This window comes from Sinohyriopsis cumingii, chromosome 10 (assembly GCF_028554795.1).
Source record: "Sinohyriopsis cumingii isolate HCF-2022 chromosome 10, ASM2855479v2, whole genome shotgun sequence".
NCBI classification, from domain to species: Eukaryota; Metazoa; Mollusca; class Bivalvia; order Unionida; family Unionidae; genus Sinohyriopsis; species Sinohyriopsis cumingii.
In genome coordinates, this window is record NC_142970.1 from 53,563,665 (window position 1) to 53,590,090 (window position 26,426).

General features: G+C 35.1%; 1 protein-coding gene across 8 annotated transcripts in view; it reads right to left on the reverse strand.

Annotated features, from left to right (window-relative positions):
* Nucleotides 1–26,426, reverse strand: part of LOC149790167 (uncharacterized) — a 332,923-nt gene that overhangs the window by 237,632 nt on the left and 68,865 nt on the right. For all 8 annotated transcript variants that reach the window (XM_089972151.1, XM_089972152.1, XM_089972150.1 and 5 more), the window contains exon 2: nucleotides 15,004–15,129. In XM_089972151.1, coding sequence (XP_089828277.1) covers nucleotides 15,004–15,129 — 126 coding nt within the window. The remainder of the gene's footprint in view (nucleotides 1–15,003; nucleotides 15,130–26,426) is intronic.

Genomic DNA, 26,426 nt, shown 5'->3' on the forward strand with positions numbered 1-26,426 from the left:
TCAGAACTGACTACATACCAATGTGTAATACCCATAACTGTGAAACTGTGAACAGCACAGAGACCCAGACCTGCTATCACACAACTAAAGGGTAGATCTGAATCTTCAGTGAAATAAACAAGCAAATATCCCAACCTGCTATCACACAACTAAAGGGTAGATCTGAATCTTCAGTGAAATAAAAAACAAGCAAAGATCCCAACCTGCTATCATACAATGCACAGGTAGATCAGAGGAACAAACAGCAAAGACCCAAATTAACTTTTCACATTTTGCATGGGTAGATCAGTCGTCAATGCTTGCTTGAAATTATAAGATCAAAAATCCAGAAATGCTATCACACACTGGTCAGGTAGATTACAAGCCTCTGTGTTCACTTTAAATCAGAAAAACAGCAAAGCCCCAGACCTGTTATAACACACTGTATTGGTATATCACAGTCTTTAGTGTTCCCTTGAGAACAAATCTCAAAGACCTTAATCTATTCTTGTTGGTAGCTGGGTACAAGTAAATTTTAGTAACAAGAGAATGTCCACAATTCAAGAAATCTGAAAACAAAAATTAACCTCATGTTCTGGAAGAATTATTGTGTATGTGAATGTCATATATTGGATTATTACAAACACATTCTTAGATTTTGTTTCTCCATTACTTTACATTGTCAGAATCATTCAGTATTTTTTCATAATTTTTCATAATGCATGACATGACTGTCTAAAAATAATATAGTGTATTAGGAACTACTTTGCAAACAAACAACATACGCTCATTTGGTACACGCTTTAGCTTTTGGTTTATTAGATTTGTTTGTGGATCAACTAAATAAGTGATTTCATTCATTTGAAGGTAGAAATGATAAAGTTAACAATGCAGTCGAGTTAATCGAGTCACAAATCGAACTTTAGAACAAGCAAATTAATGAACATGATATTCGCAAAGTCAACGACAAACATGAGAGATCCAGTAACTGAAAAAAAACATTCTGATCATTTAAACAGTTATTTTGAGGAAATATTTGTAACTTTTCGCAAGTAGAATGGTTCAGACTATGACCAGTGCTCCCTAGGGTCTATAAAAATAGCACAGAAAAGCATACAGAGGCCAAGGGATATCACATATTTATCGGAAACGTATCATTGTATAGGTCAATAAAAATACTATATTCGAGAAAAAAATGCAACTTAACAGTTTTAGTAGGAAACTAAGAACCTCTGAGCCAATAAACCAAGACAACAGAAAAAAGTATTATTTCAGCTGGCTACATGAACTGTAATACAACTGCCTTGCGATTTTCTCCATTGAACTATTTTAATACACTGGCTTGTGATAGAAGACATGTAATGTATGCAAGTGAGAGGATATAAGCATGCCTTCTTTAACTGGTGTGTGTGTGTTATTTGGATTTTTAAAGTTGCTTTAACAATGTTTCAGTCATATCGCTATGATGTCTACAGTGTGACAGTTTATAGTGATGTCTAGCACTGGGGCATCACACCACAGACATGCTGCATGATGTCCCACCCAGTCACATTATCCTGACACCAGGCCGATCTCTCCTAACACTAACCTCTTAATGCTGAGTACCAAGCGAAGCAGTTTAGCTGATGATAAGAATGGTAATATACTTATATTTATGCATCTTGAATTTCCTTAAAATGTGCTTTCTTAGTTCTGTAAATCCCAATGATATGACCCACGTCGTGGAAAACCTGATACACACTGAAACTGTACTGTAATTTCAACTACATTTCCAAATGAAATCACATTCTCCTTACTACAATGAACTGACCCAATAAATTCAGTCCATCATAAGGAGAAATGCAGAATTGTGTTGGATCAACAGAAAAACACAATCCATCCATTCCAGACCAACTGTAAGAGTATTTTCAATTTTAAGCAGAACAAATGAGAATTTTTTAAAAACTAATGTCATGAGTGACAAAGTTCAAAGGTCACTGGGTGGTGCTATGTACCTATTACTATTATTAATGTGTATTGATGAATCTTTGGTTGTGTATTTATTCTGAAATACAGCATAAATTCAATTACTTTGTTTCTTGTAGTGTATTCTTCTTTTATTAAGCCTTAGGTAGGAAAATGAAATGAATCTATAACAAAAAGGTTACTGCATCCGTATGGGAAAGTATGAACTATTTTTAAAGACTAATATTACACTCCCAAGGTTGTGCCTTATTACTCTGAAAAAAATTCATTCGTATTTCCTCATACAAATGCAATAACCTATGATTATTATTGAACATTTCTATAACAACAAAAAAAAACATTTTTGTAGAGTTCAAGAAATGCAAAATACAAAGAAACGCATAGGCTCTTGTGCATTTTCTTGCACTACTCTAATGTCAATATCTAACACACACAGGACTCATGGAGTAGAAACGTATAGGTCAAGTTTCCCCTTACTAACTGTTTATATTAAAACAACCTGTTACTAACAACCTGTCCATAATATAATAGCCCATTAGCAACTGTCTATAATATAATAGCCCATTAGTAACTGTCCATAATATAATAAGCCATTACTGTCTATATTATAATAGCCCATTACTAACTGTCTATATTATAATAGCCCATTACTAATTGTCCATAATATAACAGCCCATTAGTAACTGCCTATAATACAATAGCCCATTAGTAACTGCCTATAATACAATAGCCCATTCATAACTGTCTATCATATAATAGCCCATTAGTAACTGCCTATAATACAATAGCCCATTAGTAACTGTCTATAATATAACATCCTATTACTAATTAGATCTTTTTCTACCCATTTTTTGGGGCAAACTTTATATTCCCCCCTCCCCCTCCCCAAAGTAGAGTTAGCAGGATGAAATAGGTTTGGTCTGTTAATCAGAATGTTGCATCCTTTTTTTATTTGTTCTAATGACAAGAATCTGACTTGTGATCATGCTATTTCAATGTATCTGACTTGTGATCATGCTATATCAATGTATCTGACTTGTGGTCATGCTATATCAATGTATCTGACTTGTGATCATGCTATATCAATGTATCTGACTTGTGATCATGCTATATCAATGTATCTGACTTGTGATCATGCTGTATCAATGGATCTGACTTGTGATCATGTTATATCAATGTATCTGACTTGTGATCATGTTATATCAATGTATCTGACTTGTGATCATTTTATATCAATGGATCTGACTTGTGATCATGCTATATCAATGTATCTGACCTGTGATCATGTTATATCAATGGATCTTACTTGTGATCATGCTATATCAATGTATCTGACTTGTGATCATGCTGTATCAATGGATCTGACTTGTGATCATGTTATATCAATGTATCTGATGTGTGATCATGTTATATCAATGTATCTGACTTGCGATCATGCTATATCAGTGGATCTGACTTGTGATCATGTTATATCAATGGAACATGCTCCTAATATATTGCATATTTACACTGTATGCTAGGTAAACAGTACATTATCAAGAAACAATTTCTTGATTAAAATACCTGCAATGTGTGGGAGGCAAAACAAATGAAGGTGTGTGCTGGTAGACTAGATAATAACACCTGTAGAAATGTTAATAAGACCACACAAAAAACAGCCAAGTTGGACATAGTATTTACTCCTAGAAACCCACAAATCTTTCTGTTGGGTTTGATTTATGTGTCTGCCGTTTCTCAACTTTTCCCCCTTTTTAAGCAATTGTGTACATGTAGTGGATTATCAAAATCCTGTCAACTCAGCCATTGCTTAAATAAACAGAACGGCACACAGGTGTTTACAAGTGTATACTTCCCATACAAAGTAGTTTCTTTTACTTAGTCTCTGCATACAGTCAGATAGAAATATACTCTTAACGGGAAAATAATAAATCACAATCATCCAGATCCTTTATTTCAACTGGAATTGCCTTCACTTTATCCTCTGTAATTAGACTGACATAATTGATGATGCTATATGAGAAGTAATCATAGTGACATGACAAGTAATCATGCAGACATTATGAGTAATCATGCTGACATGACAAGTAGTCATGCTGACAATATGAGTAATCATGTCAACATTATCAGTCATAATGATATGATGAGTAATCATGATGACATGACTATTCATGCTGAAATAACAAATAATCATACTGACATGACAAGTAAGGACTGCAGCGTATCTCCCAGGGGTGTAAAATTGAGGGTTTAAAAAAAACCTTGGTGTCAGAACTGGGGGTCAAATAAAAAAAGTGGGGGTCAAAAATGTACTGACAAATTTTCAAATTACTTGTACTTTTTCAGCTTGAAATAGGATACTGCAACTTGCACAACATACTCTTTCTCTCCCTCTAAACATACAAATAAACCAACATGCACAATTAACAAACAAATGCACTGTCCATTCAAAGAATAATTTTATTAGTCCATTTTTCTTTTAAAGTCGTACTTTTAACAATCTCCTTATAATCAATATGAAGCAATATTATAGCCCAACACATTACATACAAGCCAATACAAAAAGCCAAATAAATCTTTTTAACCAAATGGCAGTTAATTTACTGCCTTTCATAAAATGTGTACTGTCATCGGTTTCATTGTACTTCGTCCTAGAACACATTTATCCAAATATCAAGGAGGATAATGATTCATCTTCTTTCTAATAAGTTACACTTGAACTTTATGATCCTTCTTTTATTGCAGCAAAGTTAAAAACCAACAAAATCTGCAATAACTCGCTGACTTTGTAATCCAAATAACGCATCTGTGTCTGCAAGTTTACTGATTTCTTTGTTGTGAAAGAATGTCTTGGGTTATAATGTGTTCTCCAGATGTCTTGTGGAGAACATGAAACATGTGCAGATTTTAAAAAAATTCTAAAACCCTGTCACAAAAGGATTATTCACTTTTGCAGTCTTCGCAATCATGCGATCATAGGTCATATTGGTAATCCTAATGGATGTGCCTTATTCCAGTCAATGGAATTATTTTCTCCTTTTTTCATTAAAGTTAGATCCACAGTTACTTTTTGTGTTCTGCTTCTTTCACTTTCTTCGCTAATGCTTTTAATTGCATGACGTTTTAATCTGGAGATCACTTTCTAGTGCAGCATGCCTTGAGGTTAAACATCTAGATGACAGCTTGCTGAGCTCGATAGAAATTGCGTGAGAGCTTGCAAGATTAGGGTAAGCTGCTCCATCATAACATTGCTTATGCTAGTCTGGTTCATTGTTTTGTATGTTCCCTGTCTTGCACTCTGCTATACGAATAGAGAAGCGCAAGGCAGGGAGCAAACAAAGCGGGGAAAAAGTCAATGACTATACTCGAAGTATACACGATGCCATCCATCATCCAATGCATTGGGTATTAAATAAATCCTCATCACGTTATGCAAATCCTTTGTGCCCAAAAAATGCACTGCAACAAAAGGCATGCATCAATTTTCTCCAGCGTGCATCCTTGATGCACAAATGTGCGTAAAGGGAAACACTGGAACTGATTTTTGGGCACATTGTTCTCCTGTTGCTTAGTAGTTTTTCCTCAGGCCCTTATACTGGTTTCCATAACAGGCCCTTATATTGGTTTCCATAATAAGACAATGAAAACTAAAGTGGGCCAATTTACTGGGGCTAGATTTTGTTAAGAGGCAATGAAAACAAAAAGTGGGCCAAGTTACTGGAACTAGATTTTGTTACAAAGCAATGAAAACTGAAGTGAAAACAATGTAGGTTGTTGTGACCCACTTTTCTCCTGGATGTCTCAGAATGATACAAAGAGTATACCAAGAACAATGAAGAACTATTTGATACAGCTGGCAGCAGTGACTGTTAAAAAAATAAAATTTTCCATTTGCACTATTAACCTGACTGTTCACAATGCCAGAGGTATAACATAAGCTGTCCTGTACTATGTCCAAGCTAAAACATCTCCTTTAAATCGACTCCATGCATTTCCCAAAGTGATGTTCCAGTATCGTATATATAATTTATTATAATACAAATGATGCATATCTTTTAAATGATCATGTATTTGACATTTTAAGATACATTACTTATTGTCCAATGTTTCTGAAAATACCACACTCAAGAACTCACTTAAAATTTGGCCAATATGGTATGGGTGTCCTAAGTGTCAAAGGAGATTTTAATTTATTCATCACCATCATGCATTTCATGTTAAAAAGAACATCCTTTTACAAGGTGGGTAGAGTTTGAGAAGTTCAACTGTAATTACTGAATTTACTTTGGCCACTAAGTATATATTTATATTCAGTTTTCAATGTGGATAACTCGATGGCTTTGGAAATACTCCAAACTCTCTGATTCACATGCTTTTCTTATCCAGTTCCTCTGAGAAGGAAGTAAGAAATATCTATCTAGACTGGTACATGATTTCTGACAAAGGCAAAAGGTATGTCAAGAACCTGATTAGAGAACCAGACTTCATGTAGGTGCATTCTGATGCAAGGTAATGATATTCCAGTGGTAAAAAGAACAAGAAAACAGTTAACAAATAAACAAACAATACAGGATAGCAAGAAATATATATTTACATTCTAAACTATTAATTACAATGTAAAAAAACTAATACCCATTTTTCTTGGAATCTGTAAAAGGAAAGGTATTCCTCTATGAAATTAATAATCCACAAATTTTGCTGTTGTTCTTAAAAAAAAACATTGTTTACAAAAGAATTAATAATTTGTTATCATTTCATGTATTAACACATTAACCCCTGGAGGTTTTTGTTGTTTTCGCCTGAAATTCGAGTAAGAAACACATTTTGAAAGCTATTTCTGAATATATTCTAAAACACCAACTTCCAGGTGATCTTCCAATAACATACTGCCAAGTTGTGTTAGAAACATCATTTTCATTGGCTATTTGGCTCACGCATGAGCAGAAGGCTAAAAGTTGGAGTTTTTTTAATTTTATTTTTGCTTAACGGACCCATTATTTTCGTACTGAGACCACTCTATTCCAATTGCCCATTTTATCCTACTTTTTGCAAAGGTTCATCTATCTGTTTGCAGTTCATATTGGTCTGCCTTAGATCTGAGACCAAAAAGTCTAAAATCTGGACACAAAATCAGATTCCGACCATGGGCAAAGTTTGGGTAGAAAAAAATTGGGTCCAAAACCTGAGGTTTTCCCCTTCTGTATTTTGTAGCGCAACTAGAAATTCCAGATTATTGGTATCATTGTAGAGCTACATCTGCCTACCTTTCTATAATACCACCCACTTTAGTGTATCATACATGACCTTGACACTACAGAGCTCGGCAGTAGGGTACTACCTCCTGCCATGTAAAGTCGTCACCAGGGGTTAATGTGTTAACCACTCAGAATTTGCTATTCATTTGACTAAGTGATTGAGTTAGTGTTATTCTTACAGCTCCTTCAGACCAAAAGTATAGATAATTACTAAACGTTACATTTTTTGGTATGTGTCACATCAAGAAGAAACACATTCCTCAATTTTTTTTCAAATAAAACAAATCACCAAACAAAAGTTGACAGCACATCATCACAAAATGCCAGTGTTTTGGAAATGGTTTCTGACACACTCTAACCATCTGAAGAAGTGCTACTTCGACAACATACCATCACATAACCCCACATCTACTATGCACAAAGTTTAGTCAGAAAGAGAGGTCACTCTTTATGCCTTCTAATGCACTGTAACAAGTTCTTTACATCTTCCATGGCCATGTCTTTCACCCTTTCTGTGTGTGTGATGTGTGATTTGGATTTTTAACATAGCTTTAACAATTTTTCAGTCATATCACTACGATGTCTGCAGTGTGACAGTTTATAGTGATGTCTAGCACTAGGGCATCATGTCGCAGACATGTAGCATTCTGTCCCACCCAGTCATATTATCCTGACACCAGGCCGATCTGGCCAAAATGAATTTTCAGGAGTCCAAAATAAGACTACATGTATTTCTTCTACTTAACTGCCAAGCATTGAAACCATCCAATATTCTTGAGAAAATGCAACATATCAAATCTGGTAACAAAACTATTGTTTCATGTTTAAGTTGACAGGTTCACCAAGTGGAGCACAAGTTGTTATCATGACTTTTAACTCTTAACCCAATATTATGGAGAGAAGAGTAATGAACCCATCCAAGACAATGTCAAGATATAATCACATGCCAAGATCATTCAAGGTATTCTTAGATATATCCAAAAACTGGGCTAAATGATAAACTCTATTTGTACTTCTTTGTTATCTTGCTTACAGGTCACAACAAGCAAAATCTAACTTAAGATTGTTGACCTTAATATTAGTGACTATCAACTACCCAAGACTAAATTACAAAGTCTGGTCAAAATTCACTTGTTCACACTCAGTGAAGTTTAAAAAAATTTACAAGCAATGACCTCTGACTTGACTCCATGGTCAATTTGGTCTGGTTTTCAAATCTTAAATATTGCAAGAAGTGTTTTAATGAAAATCCAATGTAAATGTCACCATTCGTGAAAAAGAAGCACATGTAGTGATACAAAGGTTTTCAAGAAAGGAATGATGCCTTGTTGGAGGTCACATGGGCAGCATCTTCATTCAAACTTGCTACATGTTGCTGGTGTTTTGGTGAAAACCCTGTATCAATACAAATGTCTGTTCAAGAACAGTAACCATAAAGATACAGGAACAACTATATATTGCATGGAAAAATAATTTGTTTATATTATGTTTTTAAGGCCATTCATTTTCATCAAGTAGCTTTTAAAGGATCTGTCCGATTTCAGGAGCTCACATTGCCATCATTTTTATTTTGGACAATGAAACTGCTGCAGTACATTTGGCAGAGCATCCGACTCAGAAACCAAGGCCCACAGATTTGATACCCACCTAGGCCAGCCGGAGTCAGCTACCACAGTCATGTCCTTGGAGACTGAGTCGGCTACCACAGTCGTGTCCTTGGAGACTAAGTCAGCTACCATGGTCGAGTCCTTGGAGAATGTATTTAACTATCATTTTCTTGGCAAGATTAAGCCAATAATGTAAATAAAGAGTTAAAATCAATAAATACAATAAAAATCATTTAGGAGCAACTAGATATACAGGGTCTAATCATCGTAATTTAAAAAACAGTGCAAAAGATCATCATAATGCAGTGTTATTATGCATACTATTTGTAAGCACTACCTTTATATCTGTAAATCCCCCTGCACCTGTATTTAAATTGTTTTAATGTCTTTAAAGATGAAGCGGAGAATTTCTCCCCTATATTTTCAGTACCAGAATAGACGCTGCATATATTGAGAAGTATTATAGTGAAAGTTAGTTGTCAATATGATAACCCTAAAAAAGTAATTAAAAAATTCAAAGATGGCCACCAAGATCTGATCAGAACCATGTTTATTTGAGAGCAACAAAATAAGAAGTCATTTAGTGAAAACCCCATGTTTTTATAACCATCCATTCATGAGGAGTAGCAATAACTAGGTTTTCAAGATGGAGGCCATGGTGGCCATGCTGGATTGTCAGATTGGCACAATTTTCACCTGTGGGCAACTAAACATCCTAAGCAGTCTTTTAGTGAAAACAGCATGTATATATGAACATCTGTTCAAGATAAGTATAAATAACAAGATTTTCAAGTGAGCCACTGTGGCAGCTATATTGGATCTCAGATGAACACCATTTTCAATTTCATAACCTACTTGATGTCATAAAAATCTTTAAGTGAAAACACAATGCCAGTACACAATGCCAGTAACCTCATCCTTTCAGACAAAAAGATAATTAAGATGACCATCATGCCATGGTGGTCATATTTGTTGTCAAATCAACATCATTTTCACTTAGGACAAACATGACATCATAAGAAGTCTTTCAGTGAAAACCATATGTTGAAATGACCATCCAATCAGGTGGAATAATGTTGTCAAGATATTCCAGATGGCCACCTTTGTGGCCATAATAATTTCTGAGGGGCAACATTATATTTAGGATCAAACAGACTTTGGGATGTATGCCGTAGTTTTGGAGGTGCAGCAATAACATTTGTGCTATTTGAAGCCTTACACCCGATGCCAGATGCCAGACCATTGCATAATCTTTCCTTGCCTATGACCAGTGCATGTCTGGCAGGCACCATTTTCAACTTTAGAACCAACTCGACACAATAAGAATTCTTTGAAAAAACCCATGTCGATATGGCCCTAAATTCACAAGGTAGCAACAACATTTAAGGTAAAAAGTATGTTTTAATATAATAATCTCAGCCAATGACGTTAACAATTTCGGATGGAATTAAATCTAAATGTCTTCGCTTGATGTAAACAATCCACATATGGGTTCAGTTTGTACTGTATTTTGTTCCCAGACTGATACATGCAAATTCTTTAAGCAAATACAATAAAGAGAGGCAGAGGCTGCATTTTGTTATTCAAGCTTCTATTTCACTTTATCAGCATTAGATTATCAATGGCAAAAAAACTGCAATGGTCCCCATTTGTCAGACTTGTATGTAATGTACATATAATATGGTCCCCATTTGTCAACTTTGAATGTAATGTACATATAATATGGTACCCATCTGTCTAATCATTATGTAATATGCATAAAATATGGTCCCCATTTGTCAAATTTGAATGTAATGTACATATAAAACATACAGTCCTCCAGATTCACATATTGACAAATAGGCAATGGAATGTGTTGAGGGCGGATGGTGTCTATAAATAGATTGATACATGTACTTACATATCTCTCCTGCACAAGAAATCAGGAAATGTCTTCCCAGATTTTCTCAGCAGATTCACTAATTGTTGCCAAGATTTAAATGATATTGGGGTTAGAAACCTTATGCCTGGGATAAAAATCTCAACAAATTGGAGCCATTCCAAACTGAATTGCACTCGTGAGAAAATAACAGAGATCTTCTGAACTCCCAACTTTACTGATGACCTCCTAAAATATGCTTCATGTCAAACTATTGATGATAAAACTTTCACAACACTGATTTTTCTTGAATTGCTAAGTATGGGGGGAAAAAACAAAAATGGGAAATGACAAATAATCTGGTACAGTGAAAACTATTGAGGATAAAACTTGTGTGCATTTTCTACCTTTAACAAGTGCCAAAGTTCAACCACACCTAGACTGCTGAAAGTGTCACTGCAAACATAATACAACCTCAATATAAAGGACACCCGATACTGGAGAACACTGATTAATCCTTTTTCATACTTTTAACATCTATATCAAGGACAGATGGTAGAGAATTTATGACTTTTCATATTTTCAATATTGTTTAACCTCTATATAAAGGACAATTTCTGATACAAGACACCATATGAAGATCCCTTTTCTTATTTCAATATTACTTCTCACCTCTGTCTAAAGGACATCTTTATAAAAAGGAAACTTTTGTGGCACCTTCAGTGTCCTTTATATACAGGTTTCACTGTAAATACTTAATTCATTTCAAATGAACATTCAGAAATAACAGTACCTTTTATGGCATTTTAAACAAAAGGTAAAAACCTAACAAACACCAGTGTCCAATGGGATAATGCTTCCTCGTCGTTTCTTTTATGTCTCAGCTCGATTTTTGAAGACCAGAACAGTCCCAAATTTTCCTCACTGGTAATCCTGGCTGTTTAAAAAAAACATCCTGTATATTTTAAATACTGTTAAAAAAACATGGCTGATGGGTGCGTGTCATTTGAGCTGGTTGGTATACATTCTGGCTTTACTTCAGATGTGCATGTATCAAAAGACTGCTAGCTCCTCTTGACCATTTTCATTTTCTGGACTTTGAAGGTAAATTGGAGAAAAAAAACAGCCAATAATTTTTTTTTTTTTTATATTTTAAAATTTATCTATTGCACTATCAAAAACAGGTACTGTCTACTCTGGAAAAGTTCATTTCCCTATCTTTATAACTGCTAAAGTTTATGTACTTTGTTCAAGTGCATATTTCAAGTACATGCAAGCATCCATTCTGAATAGCTGCATGCTTTATGTAGTGCATCTCCATAATTATCACATCAAAGAAATTTTGGTTACGGTACATGAGATTAACACAGATGTATGCCAACACACTGCACATGTTGCAAATGTAGACAACATCATCTTATACCTGTCGTTCTTTCAGATGTATATAAGCACAACCGAACCATTACAACAACTGGTTCAATGATATGATTTTAGCAGTTGGGTTAAAAACTAAAAATAAAGGCTAATGTCTATGATTACAATACTGTTGTAAATGGGCAAGTTTAAAGCCAAAGCTGGCATTCTTGGGAGGTGTCATAAGTAATAATGGGATCAAAGGTTGTCCACAATGACTTTTGGGTCTCTAAATAAGTATTCTGAATCTTTTAAGAGAAATATTTAAGGGCAGGGTTTATAGGTTTTCTGATAAATTATGTCAAATGACGAAATGTGTGCATTCCACAATGTTAAAAAAACCCCACCCACCGGAAATCAGAGTTAAGTTAGTGCACTGGTGAGTCATAAAGGTCCTCACATTGTGTTTCATGCAAAGTGGATTTTAAGATAGTACACGGAGGAGTAGATTATATTATCAGGTATGACACCATCATATAGGAGCAATGACTCTTCTGTAGCAAACATGCCCACTTTGAAGGCCTTGTTTGAGTGAAGCACTGATTCTTCTGTAACAAATATGCCCACTTTGAAGGCCTTGTTTGAGTGAAGCACTGATTCTTCTGTAACAAATACGCCCACTTTGAAGGCCTTGTTTGAGTGAAGCACTGATTCTTCTGTAGCAAACATGCCCACTTTGAAGGCCTTGTTTGAGTGAAGCACTGATTCTTCTGTAACAAATATGCCCACTTTGAAGGCCTTGTTTGAGACTAGAGCAAAGGTTCTTCTTTAACAAACATGCCCACTATGAAGGCCTTGTTTGAGACCTGAGTACTGATTCTTCTGAAAAAACATGCCCACTTTGAAGGCCTTGTTTGAGACTGGAGCAAAGATGAATTAGGAGATAATAACTGCAAAGACTTTTTCCAGCACGTTTTGTGACAAAGAAAAAATTCACCATTCCTCAATGCATATCATTTTACTAAATTGGTTAAAGTTATTTTCCTAGATTCAGAGACTCCACAAATGTTCACACAATTGTACTAAGACATCATATAATATAACTCAGGTCCATGCCCCTCAATGGGACAGAAAAGTTCAAAACATCTGTAGGAGTCAGAAGTGTCATGTCTGAGAATACATGTTATGGCATGAAATGCACTTGTATTGTTACCAATCCCCATAAAGTATGTACAATTTATGTCTGTACAAAATCTACTGGTTCAGAAGTCAATCTGCTGAGCAAAATCTAGAATCTACTGACCAAATGTATTGGTTCTGTCACTTGTATGCAAAACAATCATAACACACACAGACCAAACTACCGCAACACATCGACCAAGCTACCATAGCACACATAGACCAAACTACCACAACACACTGACCATTCTACCATAACACATAGATCAAGCTACCATAACACATAGACCAACCACAACACACAGACCAAACTACAACAACACATTAACAAAGCAAACACAACACATAGTCCACTTTATCATAACACATACCTCAAGCTTCCATAACACACAGACCAACCACCACAACAAACAACCAATCTATCATAACACATAGATCAAGCTACCATAACACACAGACCAACCACCACAGCACACAGACCACTCTATCATAACACATAGATCAAGTTACCATAACACATAGACCAACCACAACACACAGACCACTCTATCATAACACATAGATCAAGGTACCATAACACATAGACCAACCACCACAACACACAGACCACTCTATCATAACACACAGATTAAGGTACCGAAACACACAGACCAACCACCACAACATACAAAATTCAAATCGACAGTTTAAAGATGTTTTCCCCAACCAATTTCATAACATTTTCAAAATGCTTTACAAAGTTAATCACATGGGATAAGTGTCAACATAAGATGTTTTGATTTTTTATGATGCATTGCGCTAACAGATATGTTATAGTTGAATTGCTCTGATCATATGTCCACACCCTGGCCATAGATCTGTCCCCGCCAAAGGCCTGCTCTAGCCATAGATCTGCCCTGGCCATATGTCTTCCCTAAACATCGATCTGCCCTTGCCATAGATCTGCCATGGCCATAGGTCTTCCCTTGCCATAGATCTGCCCTGGCCATAGGTCCATTAAAGAAAGCAGAGCCATCATAATCTCTTAAAATCATCAAATACAGCCCTATTATATCACTATGTAAAGACAATATGATCTTCTCAAGTCTTCATTTACAACCACTTGATCACATCGGACAACAAATTACAAAGATGCCACCACAATGCCTCAGAAACACATATAAACACAAAACTAAACCAGTCAGACTGACACACAGACAAGGGCAACAGTATATGCCCCACAGGCTGACACAGTCAAGGGCAACAGCATATGCCCCACAGACTGACATACAAACAAGGGCAACATTATATGCCACACAGGCTGACACACAGACATGGGTAAGACCGCTCCGGTGACCTAGTGGTTAGAGGTCATGGGTTTGAACCCTGGCCGAGTGATAACTAAGACTTACAAGAATGATACTAACAGCTGCCTCGCTTGGCGCTCAGCATTAAGAGGTTAGTGTTAGGACTGGTCGGCCTGGTGTCAGGATAATGTGACTGGGTGGGACATCATGCTACATGTCTGTGGCATGATGCCCCAGTGCTAGACATCACAATAAAATGCCACACTGCAGACGTCATAGCGATATGACTGAAAAATTGTTAAAAGCTACGTTAAAAATCCTAATCACACACACACACACACACACACACACACACACACACACACACACACACACAGACATGGGTAACATTATATACCCCAACCACATCCAGGCATTGCACATCTGAAGGCACAAAATATGCTTTTGATATTCAAACAACTGTCTTTACTTTACATTATTTTACCTATGGAACTAGAAGAAAGAAGGTTTTAAATAAAACTCACCTGAAGAGAAGCCATAGTGACTCCTGCTGAGGTAAGGTGTGTTATCTCGGTAGTGGGGGGCATAGGGTCGACCTAAATTAGTTGTGGAGCTGCTGTAATTTGTGTCACCATAAGTTCGTGTTCTTCCTGAAAAGAAAGGAAAATATTAACTTCTGCATTCGCATTTAATCTTAATGACATCCATACATCGAAAATATCTTCATCTTTTAAAAACAGTGAGCAACCATGGCATAATATATTCTTGGTAAAACGAAGCTACATTTTGGAATTCTTTAAACCATTTAAATGTCCCATATGTGATGTGGTCCAACAGGCTGGAGATCAAACAGTGCAAAGGAGGAGAGGACGGATAGAAGACAGAGTTGAGTTAACCAAAAAGAAATAAGACAGGATGAAAGAGAGTATATAAAACTCCTAAAATCACCACATCCCACACCCTTACTTTTTTCCATCCCTATAAATCACCACACTCAAACCCCCATATTTTTTTCCATCTACGACTAAAAATAAGCTTCTATGAGTCAGTCTATTTTCATGGTTATCAATTTTCATTAATGTATTAAAAATGAGTCCAACTGCAAATGGTACAGACCCAGATCTACCCTAACACAATGTGCCAGCATTTCTGGGTCTCTTTGGTTTGTTACAAGCAATAAGTTGAACAAACATCACAGACCCTGATCTGCTAGTACATCGTGCAATGGCAGATCAGGGTATATGATGTTTGCAGTTTGACTTGACCTATAAGCACATACATATGGTAATAGATTTTTCCGCTGAAGAAATACTGTTTGTTGAATGTCTAATTTGTGGTTTGCTGCATCCACAAAATCCACAACAACTGGTACCCAGGAAATCCACAACAACTGGTACCCAGGAAATCCACAACAACTAATACCCAGGAAATCCACAACAACTGGTACCCAGGAAATTCACAACAACTGATACCCAGGAAATCCAAAATTGTAACCCTGGAAACCCACAACAATTGTAACCTTGGAAATCCACAACAATTGTAACCCTGGAAATCCACAACTGTTGCCGGTGAGATCACAATAACTGTTATCACAAAATCACAACAACTGGTATCCACAAAATTCACAAGAATTGGTACATATGAAACTTCAAAATAACTGGTACCCATGGAATGCACAATAACTGGTTGGTATATATTAAAAATAGCTGATTCACAGTTCACCACAAAAGAGCTTAATGAATTCTCTAAATCCTGAAGGTGGTAATTAATTTTCATTGACAGAAAAAGGTGATTATCAAAATGTAACATACTGTTTGATTTCTTCCTCTTCACCTCCTTTCTGGAAAAAGAACATTTTCCTGAAGACATATATCCAAACTTAGAATCCTTATATCCAAACAACCAACAATTTAAAATCAAAATATTTTCCTCCATCAGATCTCAGGAATAAAAAATCATTACAATTATACCAGATTTGGATTAATATTTATTTAACAGGACTAATGTGCTAAAATGTGTGGCACAAAATACCCATATCTCTGACAATACAACAAACTAAACTGGTGTTTAATTAACGGTTTTGACAATCTAAGAATCAACTGCTATTGCAGGATATAAAACAGCTGTAACATAGCCAAGTTGGAATGGAACAAAAGAAATAGATTACACACTTTAATTATACAATTCACTATAATGTTACCCCATGCAATGACCTAATGATCTGATGTATGTAAGATAATATGTAAATGGGCAAAGGGGCCAAATTAACTGCCCTATTGTAACTATAATGACCTAATGTCACAAATGTAATAAAAAAAGGTAAGAGAGTTCAAATTCTTTCCAAGTAGGATTCCAACTTGCACCACAAACAAGAGCACCCATTACCTAGCTCCCATGGAGCAGTGCTCTACTTTACTTGGCCATGCACTTGGTCAGATTGTATTGAAAGGATGGAACTAGGTCAATGGTAAGGACTCATAGTGTATGGGAAGGTCTTTCAAGTAAGCAACAAGTAAAAAACTGCTAAGTGCTCAACCCCAATGTATTTATATTTTTACACAACCCCGATGAATTTATATTTACACACAACCTCAGTGGATTTCTATTTATACATGACCTCAATGGATTTCTATTTATACATGACCTCAATGGATTTCTATTTATACATGACCTCAATGGATTTCTATTTATACATGACCTCAACAGATTTCTATTTATACAAATAACTTACACAACCCCAGTGGATATCCATTTGTTCACAATATCAATTGATTTCTATTCATACACAACCCCTATGGATTTCTATTTATACACAACCTCAATGGATTTTTATTTATACACAGCTGCAATGAATTTCTATTTATATACAAGCCATACACAACCCCAGTGGATTTCTATTTATAAACAACCATAATGGATTTATATTAATACATAACCTCAGTGGATTTCTATTTATACACAACCTCAATATATTTTTATTTATACACAACTCCAAAGGATTTCTATTTATACACAACGCCAATATATTTCTATTTATACACAACCCCAATGGATTTTTATTTATACACAATGCCAATCTATTTCTGTTTGAAAATGCATGTAATATGCATCAAATTATAATTGAAAATTAACACATATATACCAAATAAAGAGAATAGATGTTATCCCTGGATCCCATAGTGTGTGCGTGCGTGTGTGTGTGTGTGTGTGTGTGTGTGTGTGTGTACATGATTACACAAAAGAAATCTAATACATGTAGATTTATAAAGATGAAGTCTGACAGATGTAGAGAAATCAAAAAAGTATAGCACAAAGAAAAAGTAAAAAAGAACAACATACATAAACATGTGCATGTACACATTTCTATTCTGATCAATACTTCATTGTCAATTTTTGGTAAAAGACAAACTCCATAAAGGCGGACTAATGCTGATGTCACTCTGAAATCAGATACATTTAGTCACAATTGGCAATGTTTACAAATAGTGTGGATCAATAATTCCAAAATACCTGTTGTCTACCTGGCACTTCTGACAGTTTTAGTTACAAATCTGAGGCCAACATTCTGCCAAAACCCTAATTTACTTGGACAAGTCAATGATAACTGTGCTGCCACCCAGATTTGAGACTTGAATTGAGGTAGCAAATAAATATTTTTTATTTTCTGTGCAAGCGATTGGTATACTGGCTCCCAAATAATACAATACATTTTTTTATATTTTTTTTACAGTAATGTTTGCCATGCATTTGTTTAACCTGGCAACAGTTCAGCACACATTCATTTCATTATCCCTATTAATGACCAAAAACCACATGAAAAGAAGGGGCTTACATCAAATTGGAATTTTGTTTACTCACTACATTTTAGGAAAGCCTTTTATTTATATTTGATCTCTAATGGAGATAACCAAAAGACATACAATTCCTCTCCACCACACCTCATATTTTATAAATATGTTACGTTGTAATACACAATAATGTGTGATGGCAAAATGTTTAACTCCCTGTTAAAGTGTTCCACACTTTTGCACAGGGTACAAAATTTAAAGAAAAGGTATTCCCTCAATCTTTACCCTTGGTAATACTACTTATACAAACAGGAATAAGTATGTCAATAATTAACTAGAAAAATTGAACCTACAATATATGAATGATGGGGTTTGATTTTGGTGTGAACGTACATAGCTAGACCTTACTTCTGATTTGGGTGTGAGAGTACACAGTTAGACCTTGCTTTTGATTTGGGTGTGAGAGTACATGGTTAGACCTAACTTTTGATTTGGGTGTGAGGGTACATAGCTAGACCTTACTTTTGATTTGGGTGTGAGGATACATAGCTAGACCTTACTTCTAGTTTGGGTGTGAGGGTAAATAGTGGGACCTTACTTCTGATTTGGGTGTGAGTGTAGACAGACCTAACTTTTGATTTGGGTGTGAGGGTACATAGCTAGACCTTACTTTTGATCTGGGTGTAAGAGTACAGTGAGACTTTACTTCTGATTTGGGTGTGAGAGTACACAGTTAGACCTTACTTCTGATTTGGGTGTGAGAGTACATAATTAGACCATAAGTTTTTATTTTGATGTACTTTCCAACCCAAGTCATACTGTGTTTGCAAGTACCATCACAATATCACTGTAGTAAAAGACTTTATGTTGACATTACACAGTTAAGTTCATGGGTATAATTGCTGGTGGTTTTTGAAAAATTCTGAATATTCTGTTATAACTTTTTTGTTTATTTTAACTGTCAATAAACGTAACACTGATCAATGGACAAAATAAAGTTCTTAAATGATCTGCAACTGAACATGGATCAAGCTAGACATCTAACATGGATCAAGCTAGACATCTAACATGGATCAAGCTAAACATCTAACATGGATCAAGCTAGACATCTAACATGGATGAAGCTAGACATGTAACATGGATCAAGTAGACATCTAACATGGATCAAGCTAGACATCTAATATGGATCAATCTAGACATCTAACATGGATCAAGCTAGACATCTAACATGGATCAAGCTAGACATGTAACATGGATCAAGTAGACATCTAACATGGATCAAGCTAGACATCTAATATGGATCAATCTAGACATCTAACATGGATCAAGCTAGACATCTGCATCCATATGCATGTAACAAGAAAAGTAAATGACTGATGTAAAATTATCAGATAAAGAGAACAATTCTGCCACAGCACAACAAGCATACTGTAAAATCACAGTATTCAAAGGGTACTCTGTCTGATATCAACGCTAACCCAGATAAAGTTTGCCAATGAAATTCTGTCAACTCCGTCAGGTTTCTTCGTTTTAATGATCATCATGAGTTCATGGAAGATGATCCACATTAAGGAAGACTGCTCTGTAATTGGTTATTGAGAATTGGCTGTTGAAATGAAAGGCAATTCAAAGAGTCACTTAATACAGAGTGAAAGATATTTACATTATCAAGGGAATTAATTTGTCAGCTGTTTTTAATATACTGGAAAATCATTTGAATCTCAGAAAAATCTGAGCAAGAACGGTCCTGTATTTGCTGATGGCCAATCAAATACGTACTCAGACTGCAATTACCAAACAAGAAAAGACTCATCAGAGACATCTGAATAAGACTGTCACAGGTGATGAAACATCAATTTACTTTTGAACCCAACTAAACAGAAAATAATAACATTTGATTAGTGAAAATAATCACAGACCAAAATTCACTTGATATAGCCAGACTGTCTAGCAAGTTTTATGTGCTTTATTTTTCAGTGCAAAAGTTCTGGTCATCCAGATACCTGTGCCTGACTCGGCTAGTGTCAATTTACATTTGTATGAATCCAAAATGTTGCCACAAGTTTGGAATACTATCATACCACCCATCCATGATGGTGCCTAAGGTAACCATGACAACATACCAGTGCACAAATCTGCCATCCCGACCAACTTTCTGATGGACCACAACAACCAAAACTTTTCCACATCCTCCATACATGCCTGATTTAGCTCCAAGAAAGTTTTGGCTGCATCTCATTATCAAGGATTCACTGAGGGGCAGAAGATCTGAAATCCAACATGAAGTTGGAAGTTCAGATTTCCTATGTACACAAAATGGCATTTAATAAATGGATAACCTGACTGATAAAGTGTGTTGAGGTGCACGGGTAGTACATCAACAGGATGTGCTGACATACTCTTCACTAACAAAGAATGTTGTTGTACAGTGCGCTAATATTAAGAAAGTTTAAAATAAAACTAGTACCAGCACAAAAACCCTATTGAAAAAATCCACAGAAGCATAAACACTACACTGACAGATCTGTTATGCAATGTATTTGGAATATGTATTGCCATTTGAATACTGTTCACCACAATTACTTGTAGTAAGCTAACAGGTATTCTGGTACTTGTGTGATTTTATATGTTGCTGGTAAATCTCTCAATGTCTTTGCATTTCTTCTTCAGATAACTAATTATGAACATAAGGATATTTGCCTTAAGGCTTCTGCATTACTGAAAGCCATGCTTGCCTGTCTTTTCATCACTCGTACAAAGCATGATGCAGTGCCAGTTCTGGCACTGCCACAACTTGTCTGACACTTAACCATACCTGTAACATCTCAAGCATTCAAGAGCACTCCAACATTTTGGTATGTCTGAGTCTACAGTCAAATATATATATATATATATATATATATATATATATATATATATATATATATATATATATATATATATATATATATATATATATATATATATATATATATATAAAGACCATAGAGTGGATCAAACAAAAGTGGGTTTTATGGTTGCATGATCTTTAATATGCAGAAAAGAGTCATGCCTGTGGATCTGAAAGAAGGAGCATATCAAAGAATCTACAGATTTTTACTGCAGTGATTTATTCAAAATAAAAAATAAAGTTAACAAACACACCTAATTAGCACACAACACCAGACAGAGTACAAATGGGTCAATAGTTAAACAATTATTCATACATGAAGAAACAAGACTTGGAACATTTTATACAGCAACTCCAGTCGTACATGCATGGAGAAACAACATCTTCAACATTTTACACAGCAACTCCAGTCGTACATGCATGGAGAAACAACATCTTCAACATTTTACACAGCAACTCCAGTCGTACATGCATGGAGAAACAACATCTTCAACATTTTACACAGCAACTCCAGTCATACATGCATGAAGAAACAACACCTTCAACATTTTACACAGCAACTCCAGTCATACATGCATGAAGAAACAACACCTTCAACATTTTACACAGCAACTCCAGTCATACATGCATGGAGAAACAACACCTTCAACATTTTACACAGCAACTCCAGTCATACATGCATGGAGAAACAACATCTTCAACATTTTACACAGCAACTCCAGTCACACATGCATGAAGAAACAACACCTTCAACATTTTACACAGCAACTCCAGTCATACATGCATGGAGAAACAACACCTTCAACATTTTACACAGCAACTCCAGTCATACATGCATGAAGAAACAACACCTTCAACATTTTACACAGCAACTCCAGTCATACATGCATGGAGAAACAATACCTTCAACATTTTACACATAAACTCCTGGAATACATGCAAGAAGAAAAAAGACCTACAACAATGTAAACAGTATTTCCAGTTATTTATGGATGGGCAAACAAAACATTCAACACTGTAAACAGTATTTCCAGTCATTCAAGCATTGGCAAACAAGATCTTTAACATTGTAAACAGTATCAAAATCAGACATGCATGGGGAAACAAGACCCGTAACATTGTGAACAGTATCATAATCAGACATGCATGGGGAAACAAGACCTGTAACATTGTAAACAGTATCATAATCAGACATGCATGGGGAAACAAGACCCGTAACATTGTAAACAGTATCATAATCAGACATGCATGGGGAAACAAGACATTTAACATTGTAAACAGTATCATAATCAGACATGCATGGGGAAACAAGACATTTAACATTGTAAACAGCATCTATAGTCATTCATGCCTGTGCAAACAAGACCTTCAACAAGGTAAACAGTATATCCAGTCATTAATGCATGGGCAAACAGTATCTCCAGTCATTCATGCATGAGAAAACAAGACCTTTAACATTGTAAACAATATCTCCAGCAATTCATGCATGGACAAACAAGACCTACAATACTGTAAACCATATAATAGTTCTGTAAAGACTCTTATTTAAACATTATTTCAAAATACCACAAGACACTTTATTACAAAAACAATCTGGTATTAAAAAAAGAATCTTGACTTGTGGAGTGGGGGCAGGGGGCAGGGTGGGGTAATTTATTCAATCAGGTCTATAATCTTCTGCATTTTAATTTAAAGATAGAAACAAGCCATATATAGGCTTATCATTGGAGACTCACAGGATCCTAAAGTTTCATGACATTAAAATAATTAAAATAAAAACAAAGTTTCCATTCATATTATCTGAAAGAAATCAAATGGTCTGAGGAAATCTGCTTTGGTATTCTTCTCTTTTCTTGATGCATGTACCTCCAGCATTCTGTCGGGAGGTCCTGGGGGGCCAAGTGGTCCAAGGTGCTCACCTTTACTTATCCCTGACATATCACCTCTGTTCACTTGGGTTCAAATCTCAGCTCAGCCAATGTGGGTAAGTGAAAAAACCTGCCAGTAGCTTCCTGTGATTCTGTGGTTCTTCTTAAGGTTCTTCCTCCACCAAATATAGTGGCTACAATGTATACCTTATCGTTGGCTGAAAAATGTCATTAAACCAACAAAAACCCAAACCCAAAACTGCCAGACCACCGGCATTTCATTTAAACTGGTGATGAATAGGTATAATTAATACTTCATTTTGTTTATATATATATATATATATATATATATATATATATATATATATATATATATATATATATATATATATATATATATATATATATATATATATATATATGTGTGTGTGTGTGTGTGTGTGTGTGTGTGTGTGTGTGTGTGTGTACACATACATACATGTATATGGTAAAGAAATTAATGAGCCAAGGCCAAAAAATATTGTTATTGGGATAGTAACTTTTAACTGTTATTTAATAACAGACATAAAATAGAGTACTAACAATTAAAGACTAAATTCTTTTGACTGAATAAGTCATTTAGATTCATATTACATAAATAGTGTCATGACTGAACAGTTAATAGCTTATGGGTACAAGTGTCCAGAAACCTTATAGTGTGTAAGCAATATGGTGTTCTAGGCTAGAAAACACAACTGATTGAATCATGCTAATACAAAATGAATGGCACCAAAAAATTAAAGGGAAAGTGAAAAAATTATTGATACAACTCTGAAACATTACCATTATGTCTTCATTAAATCATTCCTATTCTTAGAAAATTTTCCCATTATTTGAAACTAAGGTGGAAACATTCTACCTAACTTTACAGTTATAAAATAGACCCCAAACACTGGAAAGAATAGGCCATGGATTTTTTTAAAGAATAAGTACTGGGTATTGGAAACTTTATTCTGGCTATTGGAAAGTTTATTCTGGGTACTGGAAAGAGTACTACAAAACATGTTTGTACTTTTCAGCTATACCATCTTCACCAGCTGTCAGTTCACTTTGTTTCACACTGATGCTGAATAAATGGGACCAAAATCACATGTTATCAAAGATGCATTTATACTTCTAGTTCCTCATATACATACATTATACATATATGCAATGACTGCATCCAGTCTGTCTGTATGTACATATGCACACACACACATACACATGCATGCATGCATGCATGTATGTACAAACATATGTATGTATATATGCATGCATGCATGGATGTATATGTGTGTGTGTGTGTGTGTGTGTGTATGCATGCATTGATTTAATTAAGACTGATATTATATTATCAGAAAAGTGTCTGTGTGTGTGTGTGTGTGTGTGTGTGTGTATATATATATATATATATCTGACATCCATTATTACCATGTGACTTGGCATACAGCATGCTTATTATACATGTAATACAAGTTAACTTTACATATAGTATATCCAAGTATAATGTGGGATTGGTCTCCTCCATAATGACTTGTAACATATCCCAGTACAATGTCAGATTGCTCTCATTCATGTTATATTTAAATTGTTCCCATGAACTGCATTACAATGAGTTATCATAGCATATTTAGAACATGTACACAACAAAACAAAGACATCATCAAATTGTTCCCATGAACTGCATTACAATGAGTTATCATAGCATATTTAGAACATGTAAAAAACAAAACACAGACATCAACAAATAATAAATATGAATTATAAATCATCATTAAATGACGTCTGTTAATTTCACTAAAATTTCGCATAATCAAATGCGATCAGCATGCCTCTACAGTTGATGGTTTACATGGTAAGATGAAACTCTCAGATAGCAATCTCACAATTTCACTTAGTGAATTTATTAATCTCACAGAATATATATTGTTAGTGCTTACAAACTGTGTGGTCTTTCAGATATTCCAAATAAATTGATGGACTTTAATGGTCTTTTTCTCACCACTGTATTATGTGTGTATGTATGTATGTATATGTATGTATGTATGTATGTATGTATGTATGTATGTATGTATGTATAGATTGACAGACAGACACAGACAGACAGACAGACATTGTTGCGACCTGTTATCGTTTCACCAGAATTTGTCATTCATTGATTGCTTTTTTCCCAAATATTATTTACACTACAGTGTATTCTGAAATATTTTTGCAATAAAATATAACATGTGATTTATTAATAAAATCTGCAAACCTTTACAATGTTGATTCAAAACATTTCAGTCACTATCGTCCATTTTCAACGTTAAGACAAGCAATATAACAAGGTTTCATTTACCAATTCGGATCATGATTTTCTTAACATTCATCACATAGGGGCTGATGTTGATTTATATTTTCCTTATGTATAAAAATGGTCTCCAATCCACACATTTTCATAAGCAGGTTAACAAGTTATCTGGATGTAAGTTGTTAAGGGAGCAGTGTTTATCCATTATATTAGTGGGGGGAAGCTACCTTCAGATAACAGAGAAAGAAAATTGGTTTGAAAGAAAATTCCATGCCCTCCACTCCCTTCATTAAAATGTGAGTCCCTTAGTAAATTTAATATCAATATAAATGAATCCAAATAAGAGATCTGTATGCATTTTGGATCCAAAAGAAAATAATCTGGCACAAAATTAATCTACATCACAATATATTGTTAATTATCAACACACACTGGATGCTCAAAAATATTGCCCCATTAAACCATACCTCAACTTGACTGAACATATCCCCTGGAGTTTCTGGTCCATTTGGACTCAAAACTTGGTTTAGTTTCACATATACAGGAGCAACTGGACATTACAGCTTTTGGGAAAATGTGGTTTTAAGACTTTTAAATAAAAAACATTTCTATTAATTAAACAAGGATCTATACTTTGTATTGTTAAAAGGACTTAATATGGTCTTAGCCTTCCATGAATTAAAATCATATAGGGAACTGTGCTTTGGAGTGTTAATAGAACCTAATGTAGTTTTAGGCTTACAAGTGTTCAATCATATAGGGAACTGTGCTTTGGAGTGTTAATAGAACCTAATGTAGTTTTAGGCTTACAAGTGTTCAATCATATAGGGAACTGTGCTTTGGAGTGTTAATAGAACCTAATGTAGTTTTAGGCTTACAAGTGTTCAATCATATAGGGAACTGTGCTTTGGAGTGTTAATAGAACCTAATGTAGTTTTAGGCTTACAAGTGTTCAATCATATAGGGAACTGTGCTTTGGAGTGTTAATAGAACCAAATGTAGTTTTAGGCTTACAAGTGTTCAATCATACAGGGAACTGCTTTGGAGTGTTAATAGAACCTAATGTAGTTTTAGGCTTACAAGTGTTCAATCA